A 24,941-nucleotide genomic window follows, 5' to 3' on the forward strand; every position below is an offset into this window, starting at 1 on the left:
CCAGCGGGGTGGCGTCATTCGAAGGCTAAAACAATGCTAACGCATTGTGACCAGCGATGTGTAACTACATCTGATGGACTGGTCGGTCACGTGATCACGTGATATTATATATATATATAATATATATATATATATATTAGCCTGCTCGCTTAGCCAGCGGGGTGGCGTCATTCGAAGGCTAAAACAATGCTAACGCATTGTGACCAGCGATGTGTAACTACATCTGATGGACTGGTCGGTCACGTGATCACGTGATATATATATATATATATATATATATATATATATATATATTTGTGTGTGTGTGTGTGTGTTGTATAAATATATGTGTATATATATGCTTTATTTAAAGCAGCAGAAAATTCAACAAAACCTGTTACTCTGAGTTTCCCGTTGCCGTTCATGTCCGATGAACGGCAACGGGAAACTCAGAGTAACAGGTTTTGTTGAATTTTCTGCTGCTTTAAATAAAGCATATTACTCTTCCCAGCCATGCGTTTGAATGGCTTCTTTGGTCATATTGGTGATATGAGGGCGGGCGCTGTCGTGCAGCAGAAGAACTCCATACTGACGATTAGGTCTTTTCTCTTGAATAGCCGTGTTGAGTCGTTCCATCTGTTGAACATAGGGTTCCGCGTTGACCGTTTGGTTCCGATCAGGCAATTCGTAATGGATAATCCCTTCTCAGTCCCACCATACGCACAACATCATTTTACGCGGATGAAGATCTTGTTTCACGCGCAGTGTCGCTTGTTTACTGGGGCTAAGCCATTCCTTACGCTGCTTCATATTGATGTACAGGCACCATTTTTCGTCGGTCGCCAGGAATGATTCGGTAAAGAAATCGTTGCTTGTGTCCATGAGTTGAGAGGTGACGAGCAAGCAAACCAGCGGAGATTGTGGCTCGTTGATTTTTTTTTTTGTCACTTAAAGCATGCGGAACCCACGCTCCATACTTCTGAATCTTTCCCATCGAGTGAAGATGCTTCTCTAAAGCAGTGTGGAAGCATTCCGTTTTCTCTACTAGTTCCTTTGATGTTTGACGAGAATTTTCGTGCAAAAGTTTTAATCGCCCTTCATCGAACTCAATTGGACTGCCAGAACGAGGTGCATCTTTGAGGTCAAAATTTCCATTTTTTAAGTTGGCATACCAATCACGGGCGGTTCTTTCAGTGATGGCACCCTCTCCGTACACAGCACAAATGTCGCGAGCAGCTTTTGCGACCTTAGAACCTTGATTAAAAGCAAAAAGGAGGTGTCGAAAATGCTCGTTTTTCTTAACTTGACATTCCATTTTAATGATCTGAAAATAAACAAAAATTAACTAAAATTACCTAGAAAAAAAAATAGATTCCAAAATGATTCAAAAATAGAATTCTCGAAAATAATAGATTCCAAAATTTAAAAAAAACGGCGGTAACTTAGTTGCCAACTCAGTAGATGCTTTTATTAAATTCGTTCAGTTGTTAAACATAAATAAATATTGGAAATAAATGGTTTTGATTCAATATTGGCCAAACCCTGTGTGTGTATATATATATCATCGTCATCATCATCATCATCAAGTCTCGCGAATTGACCAATGCAACTCTTCAACTCCAGAGGCCCCAATTTTCGTTAATAGTTTTCATTTCCTTAACCTGATAATATATGCTATTTTCGGTCTGCCGATACCTGTATGTGTCCGTTCGTGGGTTTCCAGGGAAGGAGATCGCTAGGTTTCATTCTTGCGTCTCTTTCATGGTTACCTCTGTGTTGCATGCTGACGATAAGAGGCAAGTAGGCACCTTTTCGTCAGAGAACCATATTCTACAATCAGCTCTATGTCACTCAATTGACGCGGCACCTTTGCATCAAAGCACTAAATTGCACGATCAGTTTTGTGTTGTAAATCCAAACTAAACAACAAAACACATTCAATAGACTTTGATGACTGAAACACATTTCAGTTACAGCTACTTCTGGACATCTTTTGCATATCAATTTAATATTTTTGGCAAATATATAAAGCATAACATAAAAAGATATTTTCTGAAGTCACAATATTAAAATTTTCAATAAACACGGTTCGTATGTACGTGTATGGGAGGGGAGGGGGGTATGAGCCGTTTTGTCACTGTCATTTTAGCGATGCCTCTTCGACGTCCCTGATTAGACGCTGTCTTATTTGACATCACGCGTTTTAATGTTTCTCTCGTTCTCTCTCTCTCTCTCTCTCTCTCTCTCTCTCTCTCACTCTCTCTCTCTCTCTCCCTCCCTTTTATGTGTGAGAGCATCTAGTTATGTTAGTAAGCATGTATAATGTATCTCTTTCCCTATCACTTACTCTCTTTGTCTCTGTCTGTCTCTCTGTCTATCTCTCTATCTGTATAAGTATATTTCTACGCTTGCGCGCGTGTTCGTTTACTCCCAGTGCCAAAAAGTACATTCCCCAAAACAGGTTGACTATCCAGTTAGTCGAGGGGGTGTCCGAAGCTTTTAAGCACATGTTTGGGTGCATTTGTCTCTGTGTGTTCGTTTTGTACCGTTACACGTATTTTCAGAAAACTCATGCCGCCTTGCAGCATTTCAAAGACTGTGATGCCAAATAACATAACTCTTGATAGAATCCTTGCTCGATTCGCCTACCATGGCTTCGTTTCATCATTTTTCACAACACCCACAAACCGGTTGTGAGTTTTTTCACCTCCCAAACCGGAAAGCAGTCACCTAATATTTTTTCAAACAGGCTCTCTCTGAAGAGCATACGGTTTTACTTAACATCTGGTTTTAGTACTCAGTGCGAAACCAATTAGTAAGATTGGTTGTAATGGATCTATAATACTTTATACTTTGATCAATATCTATTCCTATAAGACATATATGAAAATATATATGTATATGATAGATAGATAGATAGATAGATAGATAGATAGATAGATAGATAGATAGATAGATAGATAGATAGATCCGCACTTGCATACATACACACACACGCACGCACACACACATACACACACACATACATCGTTACCGATATGTGCACGTGTCAGTGCACACGCGCGTATATTCTATATACATATGTCAATATATTATATATATAATTTAATATATATGCAACATATATATAACATATATGTTATATATATTATATATATATATTCAATATATATATGTTATATATATATATATATATATATATATATATATATATATATATATATATTCCACATATATTAGAGGAAGGGGAGAGAAGAGAGAGAGAGAGCTACGTTTATAAAGTATGCGTTTATCTCAAAACCATTCAGTTAAAAATCCTGCCAATGGGTGTATTTATTTATATTCGACACATTTTAATGAGTAGAAGTTTTCTTTTGTTGAATCTACTTCAGTAAAGAAAGAAAGAAAGCTTTATAATTGATATTATTATTAATGTTATTTCCTATACTAAATGTTGTGTTAGCGACATCAGATACAGTTATTATTATTTTTTTTTTTTTGGCAATAATTATTTAGCAATTTTTTTTTTTTACTCAAGAAGAAAAGGAAGAAAAAAAGACATTAAAATTTATAAAGAATCAAATTATCGAGAGAGAGGGGGTAAAAAAAACGCAGAACGACCTCACCAAGGAAATAAAAAGTAAAAAGAATAAGAGGGAGAGGGTTAAGTAGCAGAAGATGGCGGATGGTGGGGGAGGGGGAGTTACAGGTTATAAAGACCCCTGTCCAAATATGAAATGTTCAGCCGCGCCTCGTGGACATGATTTCAAAGAGAATGACCCACGGCACTCGCTGCAACAACCCTACCTCGCGTGGCTCATTTCTCAGACGTACCGCAGTTACCCCGATTTGGTGAAAAAGGTATGTAAAAAAAGAAACAACACGCAATAAAAAAAATCTCCGTATATATATTTCTTTACTGCCCACAAGGGGCTAAACATAGAGAGGACAAACAAGGACAAAGGGATTAAGTCGATTACATCGACCCCAGTGCGAAGCTGGTACTTTCTTTATCGACCCAGAAAGGATGAAAGGCAAAGTCGACCTCGACGGAATTTGAACTCAGAACGTAACGACAGACGAAATAACTATTTCCAAGGGGCTAAACATAGAGGGGACAAACAAGGACAGACGTAGGTATTAAGTCGATTACATCGACCCCAGTGCGTAACTGGTACTTAATTTATCGACCCAGAAAGAATGAAAGGCAAAGTCGACCTCGGCGGAATTTGAACTCACAACGTAACGACAGACGAAATACCGCTAAGCATTTCGCCCGGCGCGCTAACGCTTCTGCCAGCTCGCCGCCTTATAAAGGTGTTTCATAGGCGCAGGAGTGGTTCTGTGGTAAGAAGCTTGCTTCCCACCCACGTTCAGAATATGGCAAATGCCTGATGGAGGGTATTCTCTTGGTTGCACGACGCTGAACGGCTTCCAGACGATTAATATTCTGGGCAAGATAGGGGTTCCAGACGAGTGATGCAAATTCCATCAGGCATTTGCCATAGCTATATAAAGCCGCAGGTGGAGGCGCAATGGCCCAGTGGTTAGGGCAGCGGACTCGCGGTCATAGGATCGCGGTTTCGATTCCCAGACCGGGCGTTGTGAGTGTTTATTGAGCGAAAACACCTAAAGCTCCACGAGGCTCCGGCAGGGGATGGTGGTGATCCCTGCTGTACTCTTTCACCACAACTTTCTCTCACTCTTACTTCCTGTTTCTGTTGTACCTGTACTTCAAAGAGCCGGCCTTGTCACTCTCTGTGTCACGCTGAATATCCCCGAGAACTACGTTAAGGGTACACGTGTCTGTGGAGTGCTCAGCCACTTACACGTTAATTTCACGAGCAGGCTGTTCCGTTGATTCGGATCAACCGGAACCCTCGTCGTCGTAACCGACGGAGTGCTTCCATAAAGCCGCAGATAGATTAGCCGGAGAGCAGCTCACAAAGGACTTGGTGAGTGATGCCAAGACATCTTCAGCCTTCTTGGCAATTTTAGCGATGTGTTTTGTCCAACGCAATGTCCCCAACGACAGGAATTACGATTCTCAGAGCTAAATTATTGTTTAGCTTCATTTCTGTTCTGGCTGAGGAACAGACGCGTTATGAAGCGTATTCGTCGTGCGCTCATCATGTCTTTACTTACTCTTTTACTCTTTTACTTGTTTCAGTCATTTGACTGCGGCCATGCTGGAGCACCGCCTTTTAATCGAGCAACTCGACCCCGGGACTTTATTCTTTTGTAAGCCCAGTACTTATTCTATCGGTCTCTTTTGCCGAACCGCTAAGTAACGGGGACATAAACACACCAGCATCGGTTGTCAAGCAATGCTAGGGGACAAACAGAGACACACAAATACACACGCACATATATATATATATATATATATATATATAATATATATATATATATATATATAATATATATATATATATACATACATATATACGACGGGCTTCATTCAGTTTCCGTCTACCAAATCCACTCACAAGGCTTTGGTCGGCCCGAGGCTATAGTAGAAGATACTTGCCCAAGGTGCCACGCGGTGGGACTGAACCCAGAACCATGTGGCTGGTAAGCAAGCTACTTACCACACAGCCACTCCTGCGCCTATTGTTATTTTTTTCTTTTTCCTTTTCAGGTTATGGGCCTCCAGAACTGTATTAAGGAATATTTCCTTCCTCTGTTTCAGATAGTCGTGTGTGGTTGGCGGAAGATTTGGCTGTTGTGCCTGGAAGGTTGATGAATCGCGAAACTCACTGGTTGAATCATAAACAAAAAAGTATGCGTTGCTTCTCGAGCTTTAGACACAAAACATAAAAATCTGTGAATTATTTCAGTTATAAACGATGTTGTTGTTGTTATTGTTGTTGCTTCTGTTGTTGTTGTTGTTGTTGACGATGATAATGATGATGTCGACGACGACGACGATAATGATGATAGTGATGATGATGATGATGATGACGATGATGATGCTTAACCTCAGTTCGGCCCTAATCGAACAAACTTATGACTTGATCAAAGCGTTCCATATGTGACCATTACATCTTTTTTCCTTTTTTGTTTTTTTTGGTTTTTCTTGTTGTTGTTGTTTCTCGGTATCTACACTCGCCAGTGAAAATCTTTATTTAAGATGAGATTACGTGATTTATGGGAGATGAGGCTGCTAGTTCTAACCGTTCAAGCGACCGTGTAGAGCAGTGGTTTTCAACTGGGGTCCACATGGCCCCTGAGAGTCCATATAAGATTTTTAGGTGTCCATATAACAAAATAGGGATCTTTTCGGTTTGAACGGCAGTTTTTTCTAGCGGTGTCATATGAAATTGTCACCCATAATTATGACCCTAGTATTGATCTATTGCATTTCAATCTGTTTTAGGGTTAGGGTTAAAGTTAGGATTAGTTAGGGTTAGGGTTAGGTTAGCGGGATCTTTTCAGTTTGAAGGCCAGATTTTCCTAGTTAACTAAACAATTTGAAACTTCGTATACTGGTAGAATGTGTCAAAAGAAAACATAATTGTAAACCAAAATGAAAACGGAATTGTAATTTCTAAGTTTAACGTTGTTTAATAATTCGAATTTTAACCAATGGTATTCTTTCTTTCGACCTCATATTATTTACTGCCTCTCAAAATATTGTTACTGTGACGTAAACAGCTATTTTGTGACGTAGTTAACGTAAACATGTAAACAGACCTAGAGATTCGTTTGTAACGTAAACATCCGCTCATCGTAAATAGCTAAATTCGCTTGGCACCGTACACAGCTTTTTCAGTTCCCTAGAATTATATTTGAAAGAAAATAAAAATAAAAAGATTCATACGCATAAATATCCATCCTTAGACATCAGAAAATGAGTGTTTAAATTATTTTCCATTGTTTGCATTGCTTACACACACACACATACTAAAATTACATCGTTGGAGCAGTAATTTATTTATGTATTTTTTGTTATACAATTTATTTTAAAGCTGAATCCCTATCCTGCCATTAACCCCTTTCTTATAAAATAGTTGAAGAATCTGGGGTGTAGGTATTGGGCCAGTATTGGAACTTTTAACTTCTTGCTCTCTATCTTATGATCTCCGAAATTTAAGAATCTTGTGTTAACTGGGCTCTTATTATTTACTCTGACTCTGCCACCACCTCAATGCAAAGACTATCAATATCAGAATCATCTTCACAACCACCACTACAACCATTACTACAACCTCCAATGCCACCACCACAACCATCTTCTGCAACCACAACCCCAAGATCAATACCAGCATCATATTCAAAATCACCAATTTCACCACCACTACACTCTGCAATGTCTTCAACACTACCATCCATGAGATATCCTAATATAATCAATGCTACTACTACTATCATCATCATTATCATTATCATCCACTGCCGCCGCCACCACCACCACCTCTACAAAAACACCAACACTATAATTGCTGCCATCATACACATCCACTGTCACCACTACACCACCACCACCACTGCCATGATAACCACATCTACCACCTCCAACACCATTGCCACCACTATCTATGAGACATCCTAAGTTAGATACTACTTTCACTTTCTAGTTGCTCTTTGAGTTTATCTTTATATGTAAAAGAGAGGTTGTGTGTCTGTCTCCTACGATTTAGATTCCTAACTACTCCCACATTTTGCGGTGCAGTTTAACCAAAACCGGGTATCTTATAGTCGTGATTCATATCGAGCCCTTCTGGGTATTAGCGCGCGTCTACGATGAGTCTACGATTTAAAAAAAAAATTACCATCATTTTTTTCCATTTTAATGCATTTTTTTGCTATTATATAAGGGAAGTAACTCTCTAAAAATGTCTACGATGAGTCAACGATTTAAAAAAAATTTACCATCATTTTTTTCCATTTTTAATGCATTTTTTTGGCTATAACTCTCTAAAAATGCTTATATAGTTATTTCCCTTACAAACCCGAGCAACGCCGGGCGATACTGCTAGTTATATCTAATCTATCTCTCTGAAAGATGCAAAGCAAGTAGCATTAAATGGTGAATGGATGTGAGCAGAAAGAGAGTAAGTTCCATTCCAGTTTACAACAATTATAGAATTATTCTCAAACCATAAATGAAGGGTGGAGAGGAGTGAAGGAGGAGTCATGTTTCCTCTGAGAGGTTACAGAAGTAATAAGCACTGAAAAGTGGAGTTTGCGTTATTATTTTTGTTTCATAGTTTACAATTATTTCTACAAATTCATTTTGACTTATCTTCAGTCATGTTTATAAACGTGACCGCTGTGCCGTCCACTATAAACATTGATTAATGTCCTATATTTAAGCGGTAGACAAACACTTCAGCATATTATTTTTTGTAGAGAGTTGCGAGGGATCATTTCTATGAACGGGGTATCTGTACAACAGATATGACTACATCATTAATTGTGGAGTCGTTTAAAAACACAATGCAAGATTAAGTCAACATGGAATTTTTGAAACAATCATAAATTGTTCTATATTTTAGAGATGAGGAATTCTGTACAATATTTACATTGGACGGATATTTGTCCTCATCTTGTTTGTTGCTACCACAAACTTTCGGCTGATTTACCCTCCAGCCTTCATCAGGTGTCCTGGTAGAATTTTGAATCCAACCCTAGGTTCTAAGGTGCCACGCAGTGTGAATGAACCCGAAACTATGTGGCTGGTATGGCCTGTCAGGGAGTCACCATTGCTTTCGCGCCTTTTACGTTCTTAGCAGTGGGAGACGTCTATATTGCTAAGAGTATAAAAAGTGTGAAACCAATGGTAACGTCCAGACTGGTCGTAAACCACAACTACATTAGATATTACTACGATATATCTAAAAAAACATTTACTTGTCTCAGTCATTCGACATATTCTATCGGTTAATTTCGTCGAACTTCTAAGTTGCGGGGATGGAAAGGAAGTCAATAAGCGGTTGTCTGGGACAAGCACGAAGCTAGCCCCCTCCGGCCCACAAACACGTATATACGACGGGCTTTTTTCAGTTTCCATCGTCCAAATCTATTTGACCTAGTGACCAGGCAGCAAACTTCTTGTCACACAGTCACTCCTACGCCTATATATATATATATATATATATATATATATATATATATATATATATATATATATATATATATATATATGTATATATATACACGTCCCCGTAGCTTAGCGTTTTGGAAAAAGAAACCGATAGAATAAGTCCTAGGGTTCCAAAGAGTAAGTCCTGGGGTCGATTTCTATAACTAAAAAACCTTCAAACTCTGCTTGTTGTTCTTTCACCTGTCTTCGTCGTTTGTTTTCTGTAAATTTGAACTACACACACACACACATACGCGCGCGCGCACACTCTCTCACACACACACGCACACATACACACACACACACACATATATATATATATAGGTAAAAGATTAATGAGTGCGTGCGTTACATAAATAATATCTTCAGGATTAAATAAAAAGACAACAAACGGAAAATATGACATATCTATATATATATAATTAAAAATAAACGTATTGTAAATAACCAAACGAACACATACTAAATGCACAGGCGAACAGAAAACACACAAGGTCACAAATTCTTCATCAGTTATCAGCAAGAGGAGTCAAATGCAATTTCGGGCATTATCGATAATATTGTTTCTTTCGCTGTTCGCAAAAAGTTCGTTTCCATATTTTCGTATTTCCTGTTGTTTTTACCTTCTGTGACGTCCTGTACCCATATATGCATATGTATATACATATATATGTAGTATATACATACACACATACATACATACATACATACATACATACATACATACATACATGCATACATACATATATATATATATATCTATATATATATATCTATATATATATATATATATGACATTATCTATAAACATTACAATTGTTTCGACACATTTTTACACTTGTTCATTGGTGAGATGTTGTGTAATCATTATCACCAATTCAAGGTGTGAAATGCACCTTCTTTGAGTAAGACTTTATACGAGCTTTATAGCATACCACAAGGGTTTTAACCCGTATATTTACTCGCGTATGTGTGTATATGTATAAAAGCGGAGCAAGAGTACACACGAAGACAGAAAGTGTCGCTGAAGAGTTCACAGAGGTGTGACGAAAGATTTCCGGACGATAAACATAAATTAGAATAAGAACAGTAATAAATGAGTGAAAAGGGAATTATATAGTGCGCCTGTTTATTTGGCAAAAAGAGGAAAAAAAATACAATATCTGTTTCAACGCACGGTTTCACATCAAGAATCTTGCAGCACACATATATAAAAGGATATATTTACAGAAAACAACAAAAGACGAAGACAGGTGCAGGAATAACAAGCAGGTGCATTAGTTTGACTGAATATATATAGAGAATACCAAACGAGTTCCCTATGGATACCGTATTTATTACAACGAGTGGCTTGTAAACGAGTTGTAATAAATACGGTATCCATAGGGAATGAGTTTGGTATTTTATTTATTACACACGAATAACGACCATATATCTTATTAACCCAATAACTAAATTCTTCACGTTTAGTTGTAACTTATGAATGACAAAAGTAGTACCGTCACCGTGACGTCGGGTCATCACCATGGATTGACCAATCAGAAGCAGCGCTGTGTCCCGTGACCTCGGGTCATCACCATCGATTGACCAATCAGAAGCAGCGCTCGCAGTATCTGACATATGTTAGATACCAAAAATATCTCAGTGTTCTCACTCACATGTGTGTAATAAATAAATAAATATATATATAATATATATATATATATATATATATATATATATATATATATATATATATATATACTTTATTTTAAGCAGCAGAATTCAACAAAAATCTGTTACTCTGATTTCTTCGTTGCCGTTCATCAGACAGTTTTTGCTAGAATGGAACCGATATATCAATTCAATCTATACTACAACGACTAACAACACCTTTAAAAAGAAATGGACTTGTTTGATTGGCCCTTTAGAAAAAACGGTCAATCTTCGAGCGATAAACAAAAAGGTCAAAAAAAAAAATATATATATATATAAAAAAACTTATAAAAATTATAAAATCCGAGGAAAAAACCTTACATTGAATAAAATACATATTGACGTTAATGAAGAAAGTGCAAATTAATGCATAGAAATTAAACCTGTTATAAATATTACACTGCAATACATATTTATATTAAAATCTACATATATATATCAACATACATAAAATCTACATATATATATCAACATTTTTTGTGTTTTTTGTGTATGTTGATATATATATGTAGATTTTAATATAATATACATAAATACAGATATATACACTTTGTATATATACATTATATATACATATTTATATATAGAACACACACACACATACATTATATATACATATTTATATATAGAACATACACACATACATTATATATACATATTTATATATAGAACACACACACATACATTATATATACATATTTATATATAGAACACACACACACACACACACACACACATACATATAAATGAACGCAAGAATATCTGATTCATAATATTTGTTCTCATGCTCGTGTGTTGTTGGTGACAGACAGATACGTAAAAGAACGCCGATGTAATGGGAAGGTAAGAAACAGAGTGAGTGAAAAAGAGAGGAAATAGCGAGAGTGACAGATACTTTAAATAACGGTAGTGGAATTATCAAAGTTATAAATGAAGGGGAGTGAGAGGGTACTGGAGGAAATAGCGTGAGTGAGGAAGATGGCCCCTAACAACCACACCTTTTAAGATAGGGATTTCTAAGGTAGCCCACGAGCATCGTCACCTCATTCTACATGTCCCTGTAAATTTTGGAGCGAATCGGACGGGATTTAGTGGCATTGAAAGCGATACAAGCGGTATATATATATATATATATATATATATATATATAAGCTGAAGTTGTCTGGATATATGTTGTATGTATGTATGTATGTATGTGTGTGTATACGTATGTATGTGTAGAGACCTCTTTTGGCTCCACCTGAGTTTTGAAACTGAATGGGTAAATTTCCCCCTAACTATAGAGCCTTATTATTTCTGTTGAGGAACAATGTTTTATTCAACCGATGGCCTTCCCACATTTGATTGATGTATTTTCTCTTGACCCATAACCCTTCTAGTTTGTAAAGGGTTTAAATAAATAATATATATATATATATATATATATATATAATATATATATATATTATATATAGATTATATATATATAGTATATATAATAGATATACTTTATTTTAAGCAGCAGAAAATTCAACAAAATCTGTTACTCTGATTTCTCGTTGCCGTTCATCAGACAGTTTTTGCTAGAATGGAACCGATATATCAATTCAATCTATACTCTTACAAACGCTACACCTTAAAAAGAAAGAAATGGACTTGTTTTGATTGGCCCTTGAGAAAAAACGGTCAATCTTCGAGCGATAAACAAAAAGGTCAAAAAAAAATATATATATATATATAAAAAAACTTATAAAAATTATAAAATCCGAGGAAAAACCTTACATTGAATATAAAATACCTATTGACGTTATAGAAGAAAGTGCAAATTAATGCATAGAAATTAAACCTGTTATAATATTACACTGCAATACATATTTATATTAAAATCTACACATATATATCAACATACATAAAATCTACATATATATATCAACATTTTTTGTGTTTGTGTAGTTGATATATATATGTAGATTTTAATATAATATACATAAATACAGATATATACACTTTGTATAATACATTATTATACATATTATATATAGAACACACACACACATACATTATATATACATATTTATATATAGAACATACACACATACATTATATATACATATTTTATATAGAACACACACACATACATTATATATACATATTTATATATAGAACACACACACACACACACACACACACACATACATATAAATGAACGCAAGAATATCTGATTCATAATATTTGTTCTCATGCTCGGTGTTTGTTGGTGACAGACAGATACGTAAAAGAACGCCGATGTAATGGGAAGGTAAGAAACAGAGAGGAGTGAAAAAGAGAGGAAATAGCGAGAGTGACAGATACTTTAAATAACGGTAGTGGAATTATCAAAGTTATAAATGAAGGGGAGTGAGAGGGTACTGGAGGAAATAGCGTGAGTGAGGAAGATGGCCCCTAACAACCACACTTTTAAGATAGGGATTTCTAAGGTAGCCCACGAGCATCGTCACCTCTTCTACATGTCCCTGTAAATTTTGGAGCGAATCGGACGGGATTAGTGGCATTGAAAGCGATACAAGCGGGATATATATATATATATATATATATATATATATATAATATATATATCTATAAGCTGAGTTGTCTGGATATATGTATGTATGTATGTATGTATGTGTGTGTGTATACGTATGTATGTGTAGAGCCTCTTTTGGCTCCACCTGAGTTTTGAAACTGAAGGGTAAATTTCCCCCTAACTATAGAGCCTTATTGTTCTGTTGAGGAACAATGTTTTATTCAACCGATGGCCTTCCCACATTTGATTGATGTATTTTCCTCTTGACCCATAACCCTTCTAGTTTGTAAAGGGTTTAAATAAATAATATAAGGGATCTTTACCCTTTCAACGGCAGATCGAGAAATATATTTTTTGTAACTAAACACTTTCAACCTTCGGACACTAACCCTAACCCTAATGTGTCGTATAAAACATATTTTACTTTTAATGTTACTCTTGACCGCGGCCATGCTGGAGCCTCGCCTTTAATCGAGCAACTCGACCCCGGGACTTATTCTTTTTGTAAGCCCAGTACTTATTCTATCCTTAACCAATCATATTTTCTGTTTTCATTTGAAATTATTAGCTGCATAGTGTTAATGTGACGTAGATAGCTATTTTGTGAGTGGGTAAGCAGTAAGCAAACAGCTGTGGTAGATGTGGTTATCATGGCAGTGGTGGTGGTGGTGACAGTGGATGTGTATGATGGCAGCAATTATAGTGTTGGTGTTTTTGTAGAGGTGGTGGTGGTGGCGGCAGTGGATGATGATGATAATGATGATGATAGTAGTAGTAGTAGCATTGATTATCTTAGGATGTCTCATGGATGGTAGTGTTGGTGTGTGTGTGTGTGTGTGTATGTATGGATCAAAACAGTTTGATCCAAATTCTGTGGTACTTATATATTCATACATACATATACATGTAGATGTATATAACATATATATATTGTATGTAAACATCTTTTATATATATATATAATGTATGCATCTATAATACACACACATTATAAATATATACACATATATGCATATGCATTAGAATATGTGTGTAGGTGTGTATATATATATCTATATATATATAATATATATAATATATGCATATGTTTGATACATGTGTGTGTAGCTATTTAGGATCTACACAAATTTTATATATACTCCACGAAGTTTATGATAAGCGGAGATGTTTACATGTAGTTAGCTATTTACATGTTTACGTTAACTACGTCACAAAATAGCTGTTTACGTCACAGTAACAATATTTTGAGAGGCAGTAAATAATATGAGGTCGAAAGAAAGAATACATTGGTTAAAATTCGAATATTAAACAACGTAAACTTAGAAATTACAATTCCGTTTTCATTTTGGTTTACAATTATGTTTTCTTTTGACACATTCTACCAGTATACGAAGTTTCAAATTGTTTAGTTAACTAGGAAAATCTGGCTTTCAAAAAGAAAAGATCCGGTTAGCGGTGGGGGGGAAGGGTATCTTTTTTTCTTCAGAAATGTAAATAAACCCAATCTGTTTCTTAACCGAGGGACATAGTCATACGGCACAGAATGTTTTCACCGCAATAGACGTCATTGATTGGTTGAAATTGCAGAAATTGAAGAAAAAAAACAACAAATATCTTACAAACTATAGAATTTTCTCAATAAAGCCAAGAGAAAAAGATGTTTTATAAACACATTCTACCAGTAAACGAAGTTTAACATTTTTTTAGTTACCTAGAAATTATGCTAAAAACTGCCGTTCAAACCGAAAAGATCCGTTGGGTTTCCTTCTCTAACATTTTACTTCGTTCAACCTCCACAAGTGAATGGAGGGAAAAGCAAAATAGGAATTTTGAAAGCAGTTTCTATAAAACTAGTTTTTAAACATCGAATGGCTATGGGGATCCACAAGATTAAAATAGTAATCAAAGGAGTCCGTAGATAAAAAGAATGGTTAAGAATCCCTGGTGCAGAGGGTCCTTCGTTATCCATTGCTGCATATTTTCTCCATCTAAACTATAGCGTCGCTTGAGGGAAAAAAAAAATGACGACATCTTGGTTTATCTGATTTGACCATCAAAATATGCTCTCTCTCTCTCTCTCTCTCTCTCTCTCTCTCTCTCTCTCTCTTTCTCTTTCTTTCTCTCTTTTTCTCCGTATTTATATATTTTATATATATATTGGCCTGCTCACTTAGCCAGCGGGGTGACGTCATTTGAAGGCTTAAAACAATGCGAAGCGCATTGTGACCAGCGATGTGTAGCAACATCTGATAGCCTGGTCGATCACGGTGATATATATATATATATATATATATATATATATATATATATATATATATATATATATATCTACATACATACATACATATACAAATACTTATACCCTTATATGTGTGTGTGTGTGTGTGTGCGTGCGTGCGTGCGTGCGTGAGACAGTAAAAATTGTCGCTAATTTCGCTGGAGTGAATCTCAGAATGTCATCAATATCAAAAGAAAAAAAGTATAGATAACGTTAAAAGAAAGCTTAGACTTGACAATAATTTTATGTAAATAGGACAGCCTGCAGTCGGAGATAAATTTAAAATGTGGCTGACATCAGTAACAAAAACTGTAGCTTCAGTAATATATTATTTACAAATATGTGAAAACCATGTATGTCAATTAGATTACAGTAGGTGTATATACGAGCTATTGTGTGCGCATGTATGCTCTGTCACTGACTTCTAATTTTCTCTTTCTCTCTCTCTCTTCTCTCGATTTCTGTCTATGTCTCAAGGGTATTCACTCATCAATTTCCATAATACAGTATAGTGTTAATGATGTTGATTTACTTGCTTAAAACGGTTACCTATTTCTTTATTGCCCACAACGGGCTAAACACAGAGGGGACAAACAAGGACAGACAAACGGATTAAGTCGATTACATCGACTCCAGTGCATAACTGGTACTTATTTAATCGACCCCGAAAGGATGAAAGGCAAAGTCGACCTCGGCGGAATTTGAACTAGTTACCGTCTCTCTCTCTCTCTCTCTCTTCTCTTTCTCTTTCTCTTTCTCTTTCTCTCCCTCTCTCTCTCTCTCTCATTTGAAATGTCTTCTTCAAATTCTAGTTTAAAATGCAAAAACAAGCATCAAACGCATTTTGGATATCCCACGAATTCCCTTAAAGAAGATTCAGTGTTAGGGATTAACCAAAGAACCTTGTGCTACAAATGTGGTGCAAATAAACACGATCCCTTCTGATGGGTCAGTGAAAGAAGCTGGCTATAATGTAATAAGGTCCACGCAGTTTTGTACGATTCTAATAAACGATGTCATTTCCCCAGTTGAAGAGCCAATTGTTGATAACCTGTCGACGTATTTTGTCCGTGTGGATAAATATTTAAATAACATAGATCTCGCCTTCCTAGTTTCAGATGGATACAGCCGGAAGCGTGTGAGATGTGTCGATTTATAGTTACACGAAATGAGCCGCTGGGAGCTAAATAATATCGCAATTGAAACTTCGTTGACTTTTCCGACATTTTACCCGATTTCCAATTGACTTCCAAGATCTTGAGAAAATATTTAAGCAAAACTTGTTTTTGAAAAAAATCAAATATTGTAAAAAGATTTTATATTTATATTTTATATTTATTCTTTTACATTTGTCTTCCTACTGCAGCAACAAGAATATCAACAACACTGACAACAACAATAAGACTGGGTATTGGATAAGATGCTACATTGAATGCAAGGACATGAGTTTCGTAATGATGGTACGACATTTGTTGGAGCATTTCCGTTCCCTTTTACAGACAATTGTTGAGACACGTACCATTTAGGTACATTTCACTAAGATTATGATTGGGTGGGGTAACAAATTCAACGATGAGGACAACTTGATCACACTTTCACTCTCGTTTACCTTTTGGCGAAGTAACCGAATGATTATCATAGCAAACCACTAACTCTTGACGTTGTAAGTTCAAATTACACAACGGGTCATTCCCATGCCGATGTTGGAACCGAAGCAGGCAGGAAATATTCCATAAGCTCAGATTCACTTAACTGCGGACCTCTGGGACACTTACATGAAAGCAACTAGAGACCAATCCAGTGAATGACTGGGGAATCTGTTTCTCATTTGCTTGATACTTACCACACCCCCAATCTCTTCAATATCAGCTCTTTGGAGGGCCCTGGTATTTTTTTTTTTATGAAATACACAAGAAGTCTATCCACACAACTGAATTCGTCACCCTCCATCTCCCTCCCACTGCCGCCACCGCCACTATCGTAACCACGGTGAAAGTGTATCTATGTGATATCTCAACACTTGTATGTGAAAACAATCCTTGCACTTTTCCAACAAATCTCGATGTAGCATCGTTTTGAAACCCTTGTCCCTATCATCTGCTTTCGATGTTGTATATTTTCCTACATACTCTCTTGTTGCTATCATTGTTGTTGATATTGTTGTTGCTGTAGCCGGAACACCAATGATATAAAATAAAATAAAATAAAATAATAAAAGAAACACTAAAATATTTTTACAATATTTGATTTTTTTTCGAAAATAATCTTAATTTCGATATTTGTTAAGATCTTTGGAGAGTGCAGATATATATCGAAGTCGATTGGAAATCGGATAACTTGCCAAAAACGTTTTTATTGCAAGGAATCAAAACTCTACACTCCTGCCATCCTTCATCGTTCTCTTTCTCACACCACTTTCTCCTCTATCACTTATTTCGCTCCTGTCACACTGTTTCTCCCATCACACTCTCTCTTCTATCACCCTCTCGTCCAGATTCCCTCCTCGTCACTCACTCGTATTCATTCTCTCGGTCATGTTGTCTCAAACGTGAGGAAATAACGTAGATCATTAGAAAAATCATTACGTCCTGTCCAAGACAAGGTTACCTCTTTAGTGGTGGTGCCATGTTCTAGAACACAAAGCTGAGAGAAAGAGAGGGGCAAAGAGAGCAAGAGAGAGGGAGCAAAAGAGAAAGGAAGGAATGAAAGAACAGAAGGGAGAACAGGGAGGATAGATAGATAGATAGATTGATATTGATTTATAAAATTGATGCCTAAAATACTGTCATTCCCTCATCTTTTATGTAATTGTAGGTGGATAAAGAACACTTGGTACTTTATCAATCAACAGACTGAATTGCCTCTGTTTGGTTTATAGAGATAGAGCTATGTTCATATATATATATATATATATACTATCCTTATCTTCATCTTAACATCCATTTTTCCATGCTTGCATGGATCAGATGAGTATTTACTGAGGAAGATTGTTTATGGCTGGAAACTATTCCCTTTGCTAAGCCTCATCTGTTTGTTGGCAAGGTTATAGCTCCCCTCATGGCCAGACATTTTCTTGCAGAATATTGGAAATGAACGACACTGCTTCTATGACAGCTATTATGGGATGTCATGTGAAGGAGACACACACACACACACACACATAAAACAAGATTGGACAGTCACAGTTCAGCACATGCTGGATGCTAACAAGGTATTAACAAAGATCTACATGGTCCCTATAAACATACATACACACATATATACTGGCATTCTGTCGGTTATGACAATGGGTTCCAGTTGATCCAATCAATAGAAGAGCCAGCTCGTGAAATTAACTTGCAAGTGGCTGCGATACGAGTACCCTTAGTGTAGTTCTTGCGAAGAATGTGACAAGGTGGACCCTTTGAAATGCAGGTACAACACCATTTCGCCATCTGAGTGGACTGGGGCAACATGAAATAAAGTGTCTTGCTCAAGAACACAATGTGCGGCTGGAAATTGGATTTATGTCCTTACAATCGAGTGCTGAATGCTCAACCCATTAAGCCATATACATATTGTATGATGGGCTATTTTCAGTTTCCATCTAGCAAATCCACTCAGCAGGATTTGACTGGCTTGTGCTTCATTAGGAGACACTTGCCCATAGTGCCACGCAGTGAAACTGAACTCAAAACCATGACATTGGGAGGCACACTTCTCAGCCATACAACCATGTCTGCATCCAGTTGAATAAAACATTTGAGCAGTCAATGCTCATAGTTTGAGGTCTTTATTCCAGGTTTGTTTGAATGAGAAATTTCAGGATTCATTTGTAACGAAATATACAAATGCATTTCAGAAACGCAGAACCTTTAAAAAATAAATCCACAAAATTGTTATTCTTTTGCTCAATAAATGTTGCAGTAATGTTTTAGTCTGTAAAGCGACGAGCTGGCAGAAGCGTTAGCACGCTGGGCGAAATGCTTAGTGGTATTTCATCTGTCTTTACGTTCTGAGTTCAAATTCCGCCGAGGTTGACTTTGCCTTTCATCCTTTCAGGATCGATAAACTAAGTACCAGTTGCGTACTGGGGTCGATCTAATCGACAAGCCCCTTCCCCAAAATTTCGGGCCTTATGCCTAGAGTAGAAAGGAATATTTGTTGCAGTTCTAGGCGGCGAGCTGGCAGAAACGTTAGCACGCCAGGCGAAATGCTTAGCAGTGTTTCGTCTGCCGCTACGTTCTGAGTTCAAGTTCCGCTGAGGTCGACTTTGCCTTTCATCCTTTCGGGGTCGATTAAATAAGTACCAGTTACGCACTGGGATCGATATAATCGACTTAATCCGTTTGTCCTCTCTGTGTTTAGCCCCTTGTGGGTAGTAAAGAAATAGGTATTTCATCTGTCCTTACGTTCTGAGTTCAAATTCCACCGAGGTCGACTTTGCCTTTCATCCTTTCGAGGTCGATAAATTAAGTACCAGTTGCGTACTGGGTCGATCTAATCGACTCGCGCCCCTCCCCAAACAATTTTGGGCCTTGTGCCTAGAGTAGAAAAGAAGTATTTCAGTCTGTGAATAATCTATTTTTTAGGAAGTTTGAAGCAGGCAAACAAGTATAAGAACACAAATTTGTTAATTCAGCTTGTCTCAAGGTATTTCTTTCCATTATAGTCACAAGTCCTGAAATATTGTCCTGAGTGGTGGGGTGGGGTACTGAATTATATCACCCACAGCACTCAACTGGTACTTATTCTTCTCAATTTGAAAGGATGAAAGGCAAAGGCAACCATTCAGAATTTGAACTCAGAATATAAAACCACAAAAATACTGCAAGGCATTTTATCCAGCGTCCCAATGATTCCCCCAGCTCACCATCATCACCATCGTTTAACGTCCGTTTTTGATGCTGGCTTGAGCTGGACGGTTTGACTGAGGTCTGGCAAGCCAGTGGGCTGTGCCAGGCTCCAATCTGATCTGGCAATGTTTCTACAGCTGGATGCCCTTCCTAATGCCAAACACTCCGAGAATGTAGTGGGTGCTTTTTACGTGCCACCGGCATGGGAGCTAGTTAGACGGCACTGGCATCGGCCACTATCTGATGGTGCTTTTTGCATGCCACTGGCATGGGAGCCAGTCAGGCAGCACTGGCACGACCCACACATGATTGGTGCTTATTGCAGTCGGGTGGCACTGGTATCGGCTACAACTACAATTTCCATTTGATTGTGATTTCAATTTTACTTGACTCAAAGGTACTTTTTAAATGAGTGACACTGGTGTAGGCTACAGCTGCGATCTCACTTTACTTGCCATGTCTTCTCAATCACAGCATATCATTTCATAATAATAATAATAATAATAATAATAATGATAATAATAATCCTTTCTACCAGAAGCACAAGGCCTCAGATTTGGGTGAACGAATTAAGACAATTACATCAACCCCAGTGCATAACTGGTACTCATTTAATCGACTCCTACAGAATGAAAGGGAAAGTCGACCTCGGCAGAACTTGAACTCAGAACATAAAGACAGACAAAATACCACTAAGCATTTCACCCGGCATGCTAACATTTCTGCCAGTTCACTACCTTTATACTACTACTACTAATAATAATAATAAAAATAATAATAAATGCACTGATGCAGTTCCAGGCAGTGGCTCTCATGGATTTTGATCTTAAATGAGTGGAAGTGTTATCATGTACATTGTTTTGTCTTGGTGTAAAAGATAGGCTACAGCAAATATTTTGCTCAATATCACAGATTTGCTTGTCAGTTGTTTGACCTTAACCAGTTGAGCATGTCCCTTGGTGGCTGATGATATGTGCATCTCTGATCATGAGTAGAAGTAGTAGGGGAGCATCATTGCCATGTGTTGAAAGGAATTCTTGGGGGGTTTTCAATGATTTACCTTTGGAAACATGAGTTTCATTCATCATCCTTAAACTTTATTCAGGGACCTTTTGAGCAGGATGGGATACTCAACCTGAAGAAATTTCTAACTGGGCCTCATGCTCTGTTTATCTTCATATGAGACCCCCATGTCGCGCACATATGGTTGTGATGCATGTGCCTGGTGTACCCTTATGAGACGGGTAGTCGTGATAGGTATACTGAGTTTCGTATAACTGCACCCCAGTCTCACTTTGATGGCATGTGCAGCTCTCCCACTCAATAATAATAATAAATAAAAATAAATTCAAGTCTTACCTTGCCAATGACTTATCTACCTCTCTAGAGTCAGTGCCATGATAAAATGTGGCCAGGACACTCAATAAAATGGTCAATGACAGGAAGGACATCCAGCCAAGTGAAACATACAAGCGCTAGTACAGGAGAGCAGTGGTTCCCAATATGAAATTACTGTATCGACTCATCCAACCCATGCCAGCATGGAAAGCAGACATAAAATGAAAATGATGATGACTAGTATAAGAGAACATTGACCCCTAATAAGAACAGACTTGAACCATCACCACTCATCCAGCTTCCATAGTCTTGATGCAATGAGAAAATGCACTTGGTACGTTCTAGAAAAGCAGGGTCAGTAACAGAAAGGACAACAAGGGTCAAATGACACATACATTCGTCTATGAAAGTAGTTCTTACCAATATGAAATGGTGAGGATTATATCAACTCATCTAAGCCATGTCAGGATGGAAAGAAGCTACAAATGAACATGATGCTGATAACAATGATGATGTTGATTCAAAATATTTTCTATAATGAAGGTAAGCAAAAAGAAATAATAAAAAAATACAGGTTTATTTTTTCAAATATTTTACTTTCTCCTTCATTCTCATCCCATTCTTTTTCTCTCTTCCCCATTTTCATTTATTTTGAAAAAAATTAATTCAAAAAAAAAAAAAATTGTAAAACTGTCCTAAATTTCAGTCAAGTTTTTTTCCTAAAAGGAAGGATACAAAACTGGAAATTCTATATTTTTTAAACAACAATAAAAATAAAGAGAAAAAAACCTTTTAGAGAGAGAAAGACAGTGTGGTTATTTTTTTTTTATTTTTCATTTTTGTTTTGTTACTTTTTAAGAAATTCAATTTCATACATTTTTTTTTATTATTTTATTTTATTTTGGGATTGTTTGTTTTTGTATTTTATTTTTTCTCTTCTTCCATCTTTTATGCCTTGCAAGATTTTCCTCTGACACGATATGTCATGTCAAGATAATATAAGAATCATGGTTTTTTTTTTTCCTTTTAAATTAAAAATAAAATATAAATGAAATGTGTGTGTGTGTATGCATCCATACATGTATGTATGTTTACATACATATATACACATATATATTTAGATATATATTTATACATATAAATATCATCACCATCATGTAATATATATACATTTATATACATATATATATATTTATACAAACATATATACAGACATATATACATACATACACATATATACACACATACCTATATATATATTATATATATAATATATATATATATATATTATATATATATATATTATATACATATATATAAATTATATATATAATTATGTATATATATTATATATATAATATATATAATATATATATATAATTATGTATATATATTTATATACATATATATAAATTATATATATAATTATGTATATATATTTATATACATATATATATAATTATATATATAATTATGTATATATATTTATATACTATATATATATAATATATATATATGTATATATACTTATATACATATATATAAATTATATATATAATTATGTATATATATTTATATACATATATATAAATTATATATATAATTATGTATATATATTTATATACATATATATATATTATATATATAATTATGTATATATATTTATATACTATATATATATATATATATATATATATATATATATATATAAATGCATGCCTGTATCTGTATATTTACCCCCATCACCACTTCAAATAACGGAGAGTGGAATCTGGTCTAAAAAGACAATTGACGACGATAGTGGGGGGTACTCGAGTTGGGGTCACTCAAGTTTCAGTGCAATCGAAATAGTTTGCTAAATGTGGAGATTCTCACGTGTCTACTGCATATAATCTGAATATGGTAAATGGTCTACGCTGACATAAAGACGGCGCAAACACAGCAAAAGGATCATTGCTCCTAGCATGACCATCAGGACGAAGCTGGCCGTACCCCTTGAAGACGGTCTCTGCGTGGTAGCGTTTGGCGGTGAAGCTACGTCTGCAGTCTCCATCTGTGGAGCTGCTGATGTTGTTGTTGTTGTAGTGGCGGATGTGTTTGTATTAGACGTGTTTGCTGGTGTTGTTGTTGTTGTTGTAGTTGTTGTTGTCGTCGTTGATGACAGTGATGTTTCTGATGACGACGAAGGTGTCGTAACAGCAGACGTCGTACGATGCCGAAGTGTAGTTCCAGGTGAAGTCGTGCTTTGTGTGGCAGAAGCATGGGGAGGAGAAGAAGAGGAAGGTGAAGGACAGGCTACAACATCCACATCATTCCTGCCAGCCGTGACGGTCTCTACATTTGGCGATGTGTTGTCTGACACATTATCTGAGACTCGCTGTGATGACGTCGACGGGGCGGGAACTGAAAGATCTTGGGTGCTAGCAGAATCTGTACTGTCCTGGGATACGCCTCCAGTGGCATTGAGTAATGATTTATTAGTAGTAGCAGTAGTGGTTGTAGTAGTGGTGGTTGTGGTGGACGGATTAGTAGAAGTTGGTTTGGATGCAGAAGATGAAGTCAGCTGTTTCGACTGAGAAGCTGCTGTTGAACTGGTAGAGCTGGATGTTACAGTAGCAGGGCTTGAAACAGGAGCAGAGGTCGTGACACTTGCACTTGTCGCAGACACGGCAGCGGGCATAGTTGGAAAACCGGGCATGAAAGGGAAAGAAAATGGCATAGCATTCGCAGCGGAAGCGTTTGAGTTGTCGGCGACACCAGGCTGGGGGAAGGCATAATTAGCGGGAAACATTGGGGGTAAAAATGGATTTGGAAACGGGGGCATCATTCGACAGTTTGGCATGGAATTGACATTTGGGTCCATACTGGTGGGAGGATATGGAAATCTGAAATGGTAAGGAAACTGCCCGGTCATCGGAGCAAAGAAAGGAGATGACTGAGGAAACATCCCTGGCATGCTGCCCATGTTTAAGGGTGAAGGGTAGTTCATGTTGGGTGGCATCATCCAGGCTGGGGTAGATGTTGTTGCTGCTGCTGCTGCTGCAGTGGCTGCACCTGCTGCTGTGGCACCTCCTCCTCCTTCTGCTCCTGCTACTGTACTGCTACCAGTAAACCCAGCGTTAGACGATGTGGTTGCAGCCGTAGAAGCCTTATCAGAGCCAGATTTACTTCCCTTCTCACTCTGTT

The 24,941-nt window shown here is 36.8% G+C and overlaps 1 protein-coding gene across 1 annotated transcript in view; it reads right to left on the reverse strand.

The window, feature by feature from the left end:
* Positions 1-23,432: 23,432 nt before the first annotated feature.
* LOC115220498 (mucin-5AC) overlaps positions 23,433-24,941 on the reverse strand; it is a 46,817-nt gene continuing 45,308 nt past the window's right edge. Inside the window, exon 7 of the mRNA XM_029790631.2 lies at positions 23,433-24,936. Within this exon, the coding sequence (XP_029646491.1) occupies positions 23,635-24,936 (1,302 nt within the window). The 3' untranslated portion in view covers positions 23,433-23,634. The remainder of the gene's footprint in view (positions 24,937-24,941) is intronic.

This window comes from Octopus sinensis, linkage group LG16 (genome assembly GCF_006345805.1).
Source record: "Octopus sinensis linkage group LG16, ASM634580v1, whole genome shotgun sequence".
In the NCBI taxonomy this organism is placed as follows: domain Eukaryota; kingdom Metazoa; phylum Mollusca; class Cephalopoda; order Octopoda; family Octopodidae; genus Octopus; species Octopus sinensis.